This window comes from Nicotiana attenuata, chromosome 2, assembly GCF_001879085.1.
Source record: "Nicotiana attenuata strain UT chromosome 2, NIATTr2, whole genome shotgun sequence".
Lineage (NCBI taxonomy): Eukaryota > Viridiplantae > Streptophyta > Magnoliopsida > Solanales > Solanaceae > Nicotiana > Nicotiana attenuata.
The window spans coordinates 87,698,879-87,710,766 of record NC_031990.1 but is presented as its reverse complement, the minus strand read 5'-3'; the positions used below and the strand labels follow the sequence as shown (position 1 = coordinate 87,710,766).

Sequence of the window (11,888 nt, the reverse complement as noted above, 5' to 3'; positions counted from 1 at the left end):
GTATATATTTCTTTCTTCTTCGATGTTGCCTTCTTCTTCTTTGTGTTTAGGATTTTTCTTCTTCTTAATTACAAAATAAGTTTGTTAAATTTATTGTTGTTTTACCAATTTGATGATTGAATTTGTTATTTGTGATATATGAAAGTTATGTTTCAAATTGGAGCTCATTTGGAGTAGATTTTGGTATTGAATCGTGTGTTGAATTGTTGAAATTCGACGAACAAGTTTTTGTTTCAAAATTTCAGATTTTGAATCTGAAGTTGTATTGAAAAATCGAACTACTTAAAATTTCAGAATTTGAGTATGAAGTTAAATAAAAATATTAAACCACTTAAGATTCGAATTTCTTAAGTTACAACTGAAATATAGAATAATTTCAGATTCGAATCTGACGATGCTTTGAAGAGCTAGAACTACTTATGATTTGGATTTTTGAAGTTGTATTTGAAAGATACGAGAACTTTAGATTTGATTTCTGAAGTTTTATTGAAGAGTATGAACTACGGATACGCTTTTATAAGTTTTGTGTAATACAAATATAAATTCAATGGTGATCTAAAAAATGGGTATATTTGCATATGCCCCTGTCGCTAATCTATATATTAATATAAAGGAGGGCTTAGTAGAGATGATGTGGCATACCTCTAAAGCCAGCAAATCTATTTTTCTTTTATCTCATTTTTTTTGGCATTCTCCCTCCTTTTTATCTAATTTCTCAAATTTTGCCAATTTACCCTTAATTTCCTTTTATCACTTTTAATTCTCTCTTTCAGTTTAATTTTCAGTTACCTCCTTCTCACAATTTCATTATCCCATTTAACATCCTCACATAAAGTATCAGTTACAAAATAAGTAACTGTTCTTTTGGAAAACAGTATAAAGAAACGTTTCATTTTTAAACAATATGTTGCATTCTTGCTCACGTAAATGCAGGCTTCCAAAACCTTTCGAGTATTAGATTGGTTTTGAGACATTTTCAATTACTGGGACCAGCAATATTAATTATCTCTGCTTTCTCAATTTTCCATTTCCCCTTAATTACTTCTTCTGTTAAATTATCTTTTTCCTCCGGTTAGAAAGGAATGTCTCGACATTCTTTTCACTTACATTTTTATGGTTGTATGAGTCTTGAATTCCTCTTTGTTTATGTTTTCTTTTGCAGATGGGAGAGGCGGCATATTTTTTATGCTATATATGGAGATTTTCTGAAGCTAACAGTCTATGAGGTTATGTGATTTAATTTACATATGACTAATTCAATAATCCGATGTCGAACATAATTCTTTTTTGAGGAAAATTTCTTGAGAGGGAATCAAAATATTTGAAAAGCCATTTAAATTTGACTAAAAGTGTTTATTGACTTTATGGCAGAAGTTTTTAAAAAATTTGTCCACTACTTTTCGAGTATCTTAGGTTACATACCTTCATCATGGCATGAGTTTCTTAAACTATCTCCTTTATTATTATATTTTGAGTCTTTTGATTTCCTACATTTATTATTGCGATGTTAGAGAAGAAGAAAGAAAAGGGAAACTTGATATTCTTTTGCTGAAAAATGAACTGGTAGGGACTAAGGAAGGGGAAAAACTATAAAAGGAAAGGAATAGATAAATAGGTAAACAAAAGGAAAATCAATGGAAAAATATTACAGAAGAGATTCATGTACAGTTTGATTCCTTGGATTTGGGAGCCATGGTTTCAGTTTTCCATTTTTTTTGTTCGTTTTTTAACTTTTTATTATAAGAATTGATTTATACTACCAATTTTGTAGCCCCATACACATGGTTTAATATTGGCAAAATACAAGGTTTACCTGTCGAACTTACACCAAAATTCTTGTTATATACTTTTTTTTCTAGGGGAACCTTTTACACACACAACCTTTCAAAGGTATGTCTAAGACACACATCTTTGTATTACGTGTCACTCGCGTGTTTTACACACACGAGAGGTGAGTGGACAACTAAAATTTTGTGTCTAAAGGCTCATTTTGACGCCAATTGTCCAGCCTTTTCGTTTTTTCATTTTTCTAAATCATTTTCTTTCATTTTTAGAAAAAATTCTACCGAGTCTTTTCCATCTTCTACCAATTATTGCACCATCACCTTCTTTTACCACCATGCCATCAAATATTTTTGCCAAGATTTGAAGGTGGATTAAAAGAAAATCAGTGTTTCACATTCAACATAGGAAATCGCTGAATGGCGGCGTCACGGGTGCGCTTCGTGGGTGACCAAATCTGAAGGAAAAATCCATGGAGTTTTTCGTATGCATGTCGTGAGAATTCTGGGTTCTAACTGGGTCTGTGGAGTTTCTTCCATTTCAGCCATTGATGGGTTGGAATTTTTTGGTTCTTTTATGGTATTATTGTTGTTGGTGTAAGTAATTTTGGTACTCAACTATATTATCAGTTAGGCCAAATTGAAAGAGGGATGATATAAAACGAGGAACTTTAGGAAAATATTTAATTGGTAATGATGATAGAAATTCAATGTTCTCGTAATATTTTAAAAATTGAAACTAAAAATAAAGATTTCATGGCGTTGATATTGGTGCAGAAGTACTCACTTGGGAGGGGAGCATCCAGGGTTGTACAACTTGGGAAAGATGAAGAAGTTATAATTGTAAATTCAAATATTTTCTTTTTTTCTAAAAGTCAATAACACGTGTTACGTTATTATTGGTGTGTGCCTTCACTAGCCGGAAAAAAGTGGCGAAACACCAAACATGTATGTCTTAGATACACTTTTGATAGGTTGGGTATATAAAAGATTTTTCGTGAAAAATAGGTATGTAAGAGAGATTTCGGTACAAGTTTGATGGATAAACTATGTATTATGCCTTTAATATTAGTTGTTTTTAGAAGTAAACATAGTAGCTACACATTTATTGAAGAAAGATGAGAGTAAATTAGTCAAAAAATACTTCTTATTTATGTTTTAAAACATATCATATATATAACTCCCGTTTCACCATTAAAATTTGACTACCTTTGAAAATATTGTTTGTTTATTAAATATTATTATCATGCTTTGAAAAAAAATTGAAAAATTAAATTTTCAAGTTTCCAAAAGTTAGTTTAGGATAGTTTTTGGGTGAAAATATTTCTTCCACTCATAAAACTTTAACTTTTCTCCAAATAAAATGCACGTTCAAATACAACTTCAACTTTTAAAAATTATTTTTTAATATAACTTTAAAAATTCTTTTTTCAAATTTCAATCAAATGTATGTCCAAATCCTAACCATGGATTAAACAAAAACCAAGTATCTCTAGAACTAAGTGTTAGAAGTATCTAATTGAAATATTAATAGTAAAATGTATAACTTGAAATTTAATTGATAAAGTTTACTAAATCGCAACAAATTAACTAACTAGTTCCTATTCTGAGATTGGCCCAAAATTTCCCAATCTTCCTCCTCGTCAAATTCTTTCCGGCCACCAGCTAATATACCTTTTCCTCTTTCAATTCTTTGACCGACTTTCCTTATTTAATTCCTATCTTTCTTTTCATTTTCTATTTTATTCTCTTTCCTTAATTCTTCTATCCACATCGTACCACATTTTATAGCATAATCTCATCCTGATCACAAATCAGAATGTTTCCTTCCTTTTTTTTCCACTCTCAAAAACAGATTTTGAAGTGAAATTGCGAAGATCGGGATAGGAATTTCTTTGAAGAATCCGTCCAAGTTCGAGATGTCACAAAGTAGGTAAAGTTTATGAAATTTCTCTGTTATTATTTTTATTATTATTTTACACTGATTCGTCCTCTCCCGTGTATTAAATTTGATTTTCCAAGACCTCGATATTGTACTCTTCTTCTCAAAACTTTCTTTTTCTAACATGAAGTCTTGCTCTAATTTAACTTGCACTTTATTATTTGCTGAATCAGATTTTTCTTTTTGTTGTGTTTGTTATTATTAATGTCTTACCTTGTTAAAATTAGAACCTCAGTAATTCGCTAACTATAAATACCCATTGTTATGGTGGCTGTGGGAGAGACTTTCATTCACTGCTATTCACTATTATTATAATACTTTCTTGTGATTACTACTTTCTGGTTGTCTTCCTATGTTATTGTTTCTCTCTGCTAGCTGAGAGTCAAGGTGTAAACTTTGGCATCGCTGAGTTATTACAAGAAGTTCATCGCTCAGTTGATTAAAGCTTGTCCTGGAATCTGGTTTTCTAGTTTTTCTGTAGTGTTCTGCACGTCATAACCGGTTAGTCTCATGAACGACGTGTTACGATTCTTTATGTGTTGAATGTTTGGTAGAATAGATTAGTTTTTCTCGATTTACTTTTCGCTTCTTTTTACTCTCTTTGCACGTTTTGTTTGAACTTGGCTATGCTGAATGCCGTGCGGCATTTATTGAAAGCATGCCAAGTTTAAAAGCCAGCTATGTCTCTTAAAACTCAGTATGTGCTTAACTCTATTTGTGGGTTGCGACTGTTGTGCGCTAGAGAACATGACTATAGGATTATCATCTATTTGATTCGTGCGAGTTTGTTCAAATTATTCTGTCCGCTAGAAACTATGACTTAAGAGTAGCCAAATAAGTAATAACCTTGTACATGCGCATGTCTTGTCTAGACTTTTAGCCTACATTTGAGCTTCTGTCGTCTCATGCCTATAGTACCAAGAATATTAATTTGATACTTCTTTAAATGCAAAAGCTACGCCTAAAGGTTATATGTGAGGTCTCTGTGACTTGATCTTGTTACAAGAATATGTTTACCATGTTTAGGTTTGAACCATTGAAGCTGAAGTGTTAAATTCCATGTCTAATGAGATAACTCATGAGTTCTGTCAAAAGCTTTTTTAGCATCTTCATGTCTACTATAGATCTTTACTACCTGAACATGCTCGATTGTTAACTAAGCCTAGATATCATATCTTTAAGGCTAACAAGCGTGTTTCTATGTAAAGTAGTAACTGACTGTGCTTTGTCTGGTTTATTTGATTGAGAATGAATTCAACATTTAGAATGCCATGTCTATAGGATAATTTACACTGTATAATGTTTGAATTCGGGCTATATCTGTTCTCTGTCTGGTTTTGAATAATTAAGGGATCAATCTGAATCTTCGAAATCCTGCTCTTAAGGAATAGTTATTTAAAAAATCTGATTTTTATGGTGAATCTGTCTAAGTTGCGTATTTTCTTTTGGTATATGGTGTCTTTGTATGACTTAGGATCACGGGGATCTAAACTGAAGGGATTTTGGCCAGAGTTTAACTCTTGAACCAACTCGAAGTAGCCTGGGAAGAGGGAGGGTGTACAAGTTGCTGCTTTGGAGTTTTATTTTAAAGACCGAAGTTCATTCGTTTGTCCATGTTGCAATGCTGACTTTGTAATAACTCTGTACAGACCGATGGAATAGTGAAGAGGGGGGGGGGGGGGTTATTGGGGATAGTTCTTGCGTGCTAGTTGCTATATTCTCACTTATATGCTTTGAATTCTTACAACATGCTTATTTATTTTGTTAAACCTCCTAAGCAGTAGTATCCATGCACATAGGAAATAATTAGCCCAATCAGATTTGGACTGCTGGTGTGCATGATAATAATTTTGCAGTGTGTTAGACTTTTAAGATACATCGGGCATTCTAAAAAAACAAAAATTCTTCGAGTCTCCTATTGACTTTGGAAAATCAGTTAGTCTTTTTTCAAGTCCTTCCGTGTCAGTTTTCATTTTGGAAAAAACAGTTAGTCTTTCAAAACCTTCTGTGCCAGTATTCATCGTGAAAATGAGGAAGTAATTTCTCCTCCTTTATTTTCAAATTTTTAAGAGTCTGCCTATTTATGTTGGTTTGACATTATCTTTAAGAAATTGTTCTTTCGTTAATAGTTAAACTCCATCCTTTACATGTTTTCAAAATGAATATGTCAGATTCTCTTTAAGATCGGTCATTTTCCAGAAGTTTTATTTTGGTCTCTATTTAATTAAAGTTGCTTCAACTCTATTTTTTTAGCTTATCATGTCTCACTGTTTTTGTTCTTCTAAGTTTACTTCTGACTTGGAAGATTAAATTAACGAGTGTCCAATTTGTTTTATAAGTGTATGGTACTGCTTTTCCATTTAATCAATATAATTCTTTAATTTGGAGGCCAACATCAGCCATTTCTTGCCTTAGATGATATATGGTCGAGTCTTTACCTATTTGCCTTATGTGATGCTTAGCTAAATCAAAAGTAGTAACCCTAGCTTTATTTGACTCTACAACTTCCCTTTAGATAGTGCCCAACGCCTCCTGGATTATAGGGATGAGACAGGTAGGCTTACTAAGGCACGATTTAGAAATTACTGGTGCGCTTTAGGTAGCAACTTAAAGATAGTAATGAGGGTAGTGGAGATGATACACAAATTGCTCGAATAGCTAATACATTTTGGCTATAAAAGTCTTAGAAGACTTTACACAGGAGTTGATCTATTAAGCTTAAAAACTTGGGACCCTCTAATCAATTGATCTCATTTATTTTACTTATCTTATTTATTGCATTTTATTTGGGTAGATGGGATGTTACCTTAATTTTGTAGCTTATGTCTTGTTTATGCATTTCATAGTGAAAGGATAGGTTTGCAAAGTTTCTTTATCACTTTTTTTCGAAATTGCATTTGCTATTTCATTCTTCCAAGGCTTGTTTTCAAACTCACTTTTATTAATGAGTTTTATCCAAATCATTTTGTTTCGTTCTTCTTCTTTCATTTTAACATTCATTTCACATTGTTTAATTAATAATCAGCTGATATGATTAATCATCTAGCAATACTTAGAAGTAATGATTAATTTTTTTCTTTAGGCTTTAATTACTTAATTCCACTTAGTTTATAATTCGACCGAAAACCACATTTGTGGAACTCGGAGAGTGCCTAACACCTTCTTTTGGAGGTAACTTGAACTCTTCCCCGATCTTTGGTAGCGCAAACTAGTCAAACCGGAGTTATTTGCAATTAGGTGCCCTAACGCACCTTAAAAATCGTTAGGTGGAGACTCCTCTCTTTTAATCTCATTTAAAAGAGTTGTCACATGTCGAAACCCGTTTTCGCGAGAAAACGGGGCACGACAAATAGTCCACCAAATGCATGCTAGAATGAGAATCCCAACTAGAAAGCAAGTCCATAGTCTCTCTTGGCATTACCCAGCTTAAGCTTTTCATACTCATGAATAGCTGCCACAATCTATTGGTCACCTGGCAATGGAGAAATAGGTGACTGTTTGTTTCAATGGCCTTTCCACACAAAACATTTGGAGCACAGAGGCATTCCTCTCTTCATTAAGCTCTCATGTATTGGAACAGCCTGTCTGACCACTAGCCAACAAAACACAGTTACTTTAAAAGGAACCTTCAACCTCCAAATATGCTTCCATAGCTAATCCCCTTGTTGCTGTGTACTTACGTTTAAAACCTCGTTTGCAGATTTCACAGTGGAAACTCCTTTGCAATCAACTTTCTTTGATGATTACTATGGTTTATCTATTTTCTATTTATGTTAATTTTCTACCTTTTTTGGGTTAGTAATGCTATCAGTCATTCAAGATAGATCTTCAATCGACTATGTTCAATGTTTAAATATGTTGAGTCTACTATATGAATTATCTTTATCAATCCCACTCCATTGAGGCCCATATCATTCCAATACTCATTCAAGATAGACATTGAAAAAATTAAACTGCTATATCTCCTGAGTTCAGCATTTTGTAGTAGTTATCTGAGCTTATACGGTTCTTTTCTGCTTGTGGTTTCCTTGCGAATTTCCTTGCGAATAGTAATGATTGATGGTGCAATCAGAATAGGATAAGATATGGGTACAATTTACTTCTTCAGGTTGTCAGTGACAACACTTGAGCCGAGGGTCTTCCGGAAACAGCCTCTCTACTCCTTCGGGGTAGGGGTAAGGTCTGCGTACACACTACCCTCCCCAGACCCCACTAATGGGATTTTACTGGGTTGTTGTTGTTGTTGTTGTCAGTGACAACACTGCTGGATATTTCTAAAATATAGTGATAGATAATCCAGCATTATCTTGGGGTTGGCTAGAGGGGCACATTAAGCTCTGGGGCTAGGATGGGATTCTTTTGAGGTTAAAGGGCGATTTAGATAACTTTTAAGTCCATTTGATACTCTCTTTTTTTCCCTCCATTTGATACTTATGAATTTAATTAAAAAATATCATTTGAGTACAAGGAGGTTATATCATACACTTTGAGAGAAACTTAAAGGCTTTACTCTGGTCCAAAAGCTGAAGATAGTCTTATGTTGCTCGGACCCTCCGAAAATATTGATGGGTGCGTGTCGGATCCTCCAAAAATAGTTTATTTTTGGAGGATCCGACACGGGTGCGGCAATTGTTTTGGAGAGTCCGCGCAACATAAGAAGATACAAGAGTAATTTTACCAATTAAGAGGAGTTAGTGATGCAAAACGAAATTGGATGGTGTAAAATGTATTAATCTATCAGATTTGAAATAGCTTGATATTGCAAATAAAGAGATTTTGTAGCTCGGTATCTTCTTTTTATTTCGTAAATGCAATGTGAATTTTAGTGTCTGCAATGTGTTTACCCAGATTGAAAATTTACTCAATAGACAGCAGTGTGGAGTTACTTGAATTAGTGTGTTTTTGATACCTAATGTAAATGGAGACTGGCGAAAGTTGATTAAAATATTACGTGGCTCCAGACCCTAAGCTAGATGCATGATTTGTTGTGTTTTCCCCTTTTCATCTCTAACTTGTCGTGTAAACTATAAGAGAGTGATTATGATTTAGGATCCCTAAGTGCTGACTGTCATTTATTTTTGGACTTTGTTAGTTGCCTTGTGCTAGACTGACAGGGCTAACATTTCTCTTTAGTCTTTTTGCTTTTTCTTTTTAGAAGAAATCTTTTTGCTTGTAATTATGCTTCTTGTAATGCATCTTCTTGATGCCTGTTGATGAAACACCTTCATAAAATAAAAAAAACTGCTTACCGTCCTCTAATAACTGTTTGCAGACTGTGGAGTAGAGTTGTATGATACAGATGGAGGCTAACATCAGTGGGAGCTCTTCTCCAACCCATTCAAAATGGAGAAAAGTTGTTTATGGTGGGATGCAACCTGGCTTTGATGACAATCACACAGATGAATCCTTCCTGGAGGAAATGATCATGAATGCTAATGTTGTCAAAAGAGACTTATTGAAGGTGGTGCTCGATGCAGTTTCAATCTCACAATATCTTTGCATTGTTGCCCTTGTGGTTTTAGTTTGGACCTACACCCTCAGAAATACCTTGAATGAAAAATATCTTTTATTCTTGAATGTCAGCCTTCTTGGTTCGGGTTTCTTTATTCTGCTCTTAACTGCGGACATGATACCCTTTAATCTCCTCCTCAATTATCTCCTAAAGAATACCTTCTTCATAACTGCCTTATATATGCTGTCTCCTATCTACCATACACTCACTAGGTCCATAAGCTCGAATTCTATATGGGCGCTAACAGCTTCCCTTCTCATTCTCCATCTCTTCCTGCACAATTACTCAGGGTCCACCGTAAAGGCTCCCGGAGCTTTAGAAAATCCAACCCTGACAAGCAATATATCACTGAACGCTTCCATCGTGGCTTCACTTTTGATTTCATCTCGCCTTCCATCGAGGCTTCATGTCTTTGCTATTGTGCTATTCTCTTTGCAAGTTTTCCTTTTTGCTCCTTTAGTCACATATTGTGTCAAGAAGCGCTCTTTTAAGCTGCATATTTGCTTTTCCCTTCAGTTACTGGTTCTAACACTAATATTCACTTACCAGTTGCATAAGCTGCTTTTCATCTTGCTTCTGGGCATTTTTGTCTTCGTTAATTTGGTTTGTCCCTACTGGTTGATACGGATTCAAGAGTACAAGTTTGAGATTAATGGCCCCTGGGATGAGGCTAAGCTCTGTTTTAACATTACAGAATGAGCAGGTTATATTTTTAGGCATCTCCTTCGTATTCAAATCTCCTGGATACTCTTGGACATGTAACTTATATGTAAGTTTTCAGTTCATTAAGTTGTCTTTTTTAGATTATTGATTTAACTAGTCATGTAGCTATTAGGGGTGTTCTGGTTGGGTTGGCATGACGTAGAAATATTTTGATTCGTAATTTTTGGCTTTTGATTTTAAAAATGATATACCAATACTGTATGGAAATAAATTCGGTGTGGTTCGACTTTAGTTTGTGTGGTTCGGTAACTTTGGTATTATTCTTTAAAGTTATATCAATCCTAACTTGTAATTGTGATTTATGAAATTGATTCTTCATACTCAAGCAAAAAGTAAATAAAAGAAAATAAATTAAATCAAAACGTTAATGATGCTTCATTCTACAACATGACCCTTGTTCTTTGCTTGTAAAGCAGAAGTAAAGAAAAAGCATCAGGCATAATATTATTAGAAGCCAAATGTAAAACAAATATGTTTGCAGTCATTATTAAATTTAGGGTAATAAATTTCACTTATCATGTTTTATATTAAGTAAATTCACACAATTACTAAATGGCCAAAGTAAATTATTTGTCAAAATAGCACGGTATAGCCAGTTTTCGGACTGGTCATTCAAAAATAGCCAGCGTTTACCAAGTCAATGAAAAATAGCCACTATTTTGCTGCAACAGAGACCGGTCCAGCATAATATACTGGAGTTCGGTGCACCTGTGTATGAACTCCAGCATATTATGCTGGACCGGTATACTTTACTGGCTCCAGTATAATATACTGGAGACTGGAGCACCGGTGCTCCAAACTCCAGTATATTATGCTGGACCGGGTGCTCCAAACTCCAGTATATTATGCTGGACCGGTATACTTGCTGGAACTCCAGTATATTATGCTGGAGTTCTAGTGTACTTATGCTAGAACTCCATCATATTATGCTGGAGTTCCAGCATACTTATCCTGGAACTCCAGTATAATATGCTGGAGTTCAAGTATACTTATGCTGGAACTCCAGCATAATATACTGGCGTATTTTCCGGGTTTGAACAGTGTTTTCGCTCAGATTTATCTTTACATGAAAAGTGGCTAAATTTCGATTACTTTTGAAACTGGGCTATTTTTGAACGACCAGTTGTAAATCTGGCTATTTTTAAATTTCTCCCTATTTTTTTGACCATGATTAAAAATACTCATGACCAAAAAAAATTCGGGTTTAAGCTTATAAGTCAATAGTCACTACAAAAAGAGTTGAGAAAACTACCTCTTATAGCCCCTCAAACTTCCATGTTTTAATGGGGTAGTTGGATTATACTTATATGTAACTTTATACAAAATTTTATAGTTATACAATGTATTAAATATTTTATACACACATTGTATGAATTTTGTATATAAGTGTATGTATTTTTCAGTGTATATTATAAAAATTATATATAAAAAGTTATAGAATGTATAAAAATTGTATATATACTATTACATTGTATAAGTTTTGTATATAAAGTGTATCCTCTATATTTTAGTGTATCCCTAATGTATCATTTGTGTATATTCATCGTATAGTGACAGTGTGTTTTGTATATATTTTATGTAGTGACAATTTATTGTATATATTTTATATAGTGATAGTATATTGTATATAAATTGTACAGTGACAGTCTATTTTGTATACGTTTTGTATAATGACAGTCTATTTTGTATATTTTTTGTATCCCGATCACTTTTATCTATCCAACGTGTATAGTTGTTGTATGATGTATAAAAGTGTATATATATTTTTTTACCTCTATCTGTGGCAACTGAATCTGCATTACTATTAGTTGAAGATCGAGTTGCACAATCCTGGCTACTGAAATTTCTCAGTCTTAGTCCCTTTTTTTGTTAATATTCATGTTAACAAAGCGGTGTGTATTCATGAGTTATCCAACTAGATACTGTACTT

The 11,888-nt window shown here is 33.7% G+C and overlaps 1 protein-coding gene across 3 annotated transcripts; it reads left to right on the top strand.

The window, feature by feature from the left end:
* Positions 3,372-10,189, top strand: LOC109214455 (phosphatidylinositol N-acetylglucosaminyltransferase subunit C-like). Of its 3 annotated transcripts, XM_019378387.1 has the most exons (3): positions 3,372-3,710; positions 4,099-4,224; positions 8,996-10,189. In XM_019378387.1, exon 3 carries the CDS (start codon positions 9,014-9,016, stop codon positions 9,932-9,934), a length of 921 nt encoding a protein of 306 aa, XP_019233932.1. In that variant the 5' UTR covers positions 3,372-3,710; positions 4,099-4,224; positions 8,996-9,013; the 3' UTR covers positions 9,935-10,189. The 3 variants fall into 3 exon arrangements, with proteins under 3 accessions (XP_019233932.1, XP_019233925.1, XP_019233917.1); XM_019378380.1 differs by lacking the exon at positions 4,099-4,224; XM_019378372.1 differs by lacking the exon at positions 4,099-4,224 and having other exon boundaries at positions 3,372-3,714.

Excerpts from the sequence above, each read along its gene's own strand:
- LOC109214455 (XM_019378380.1), top strand. The coding sequence starts at position 9,014 with ATGATACAGATGGAGGCTAACATCAGTGGGAGCTCTTCTCCAACCCAT.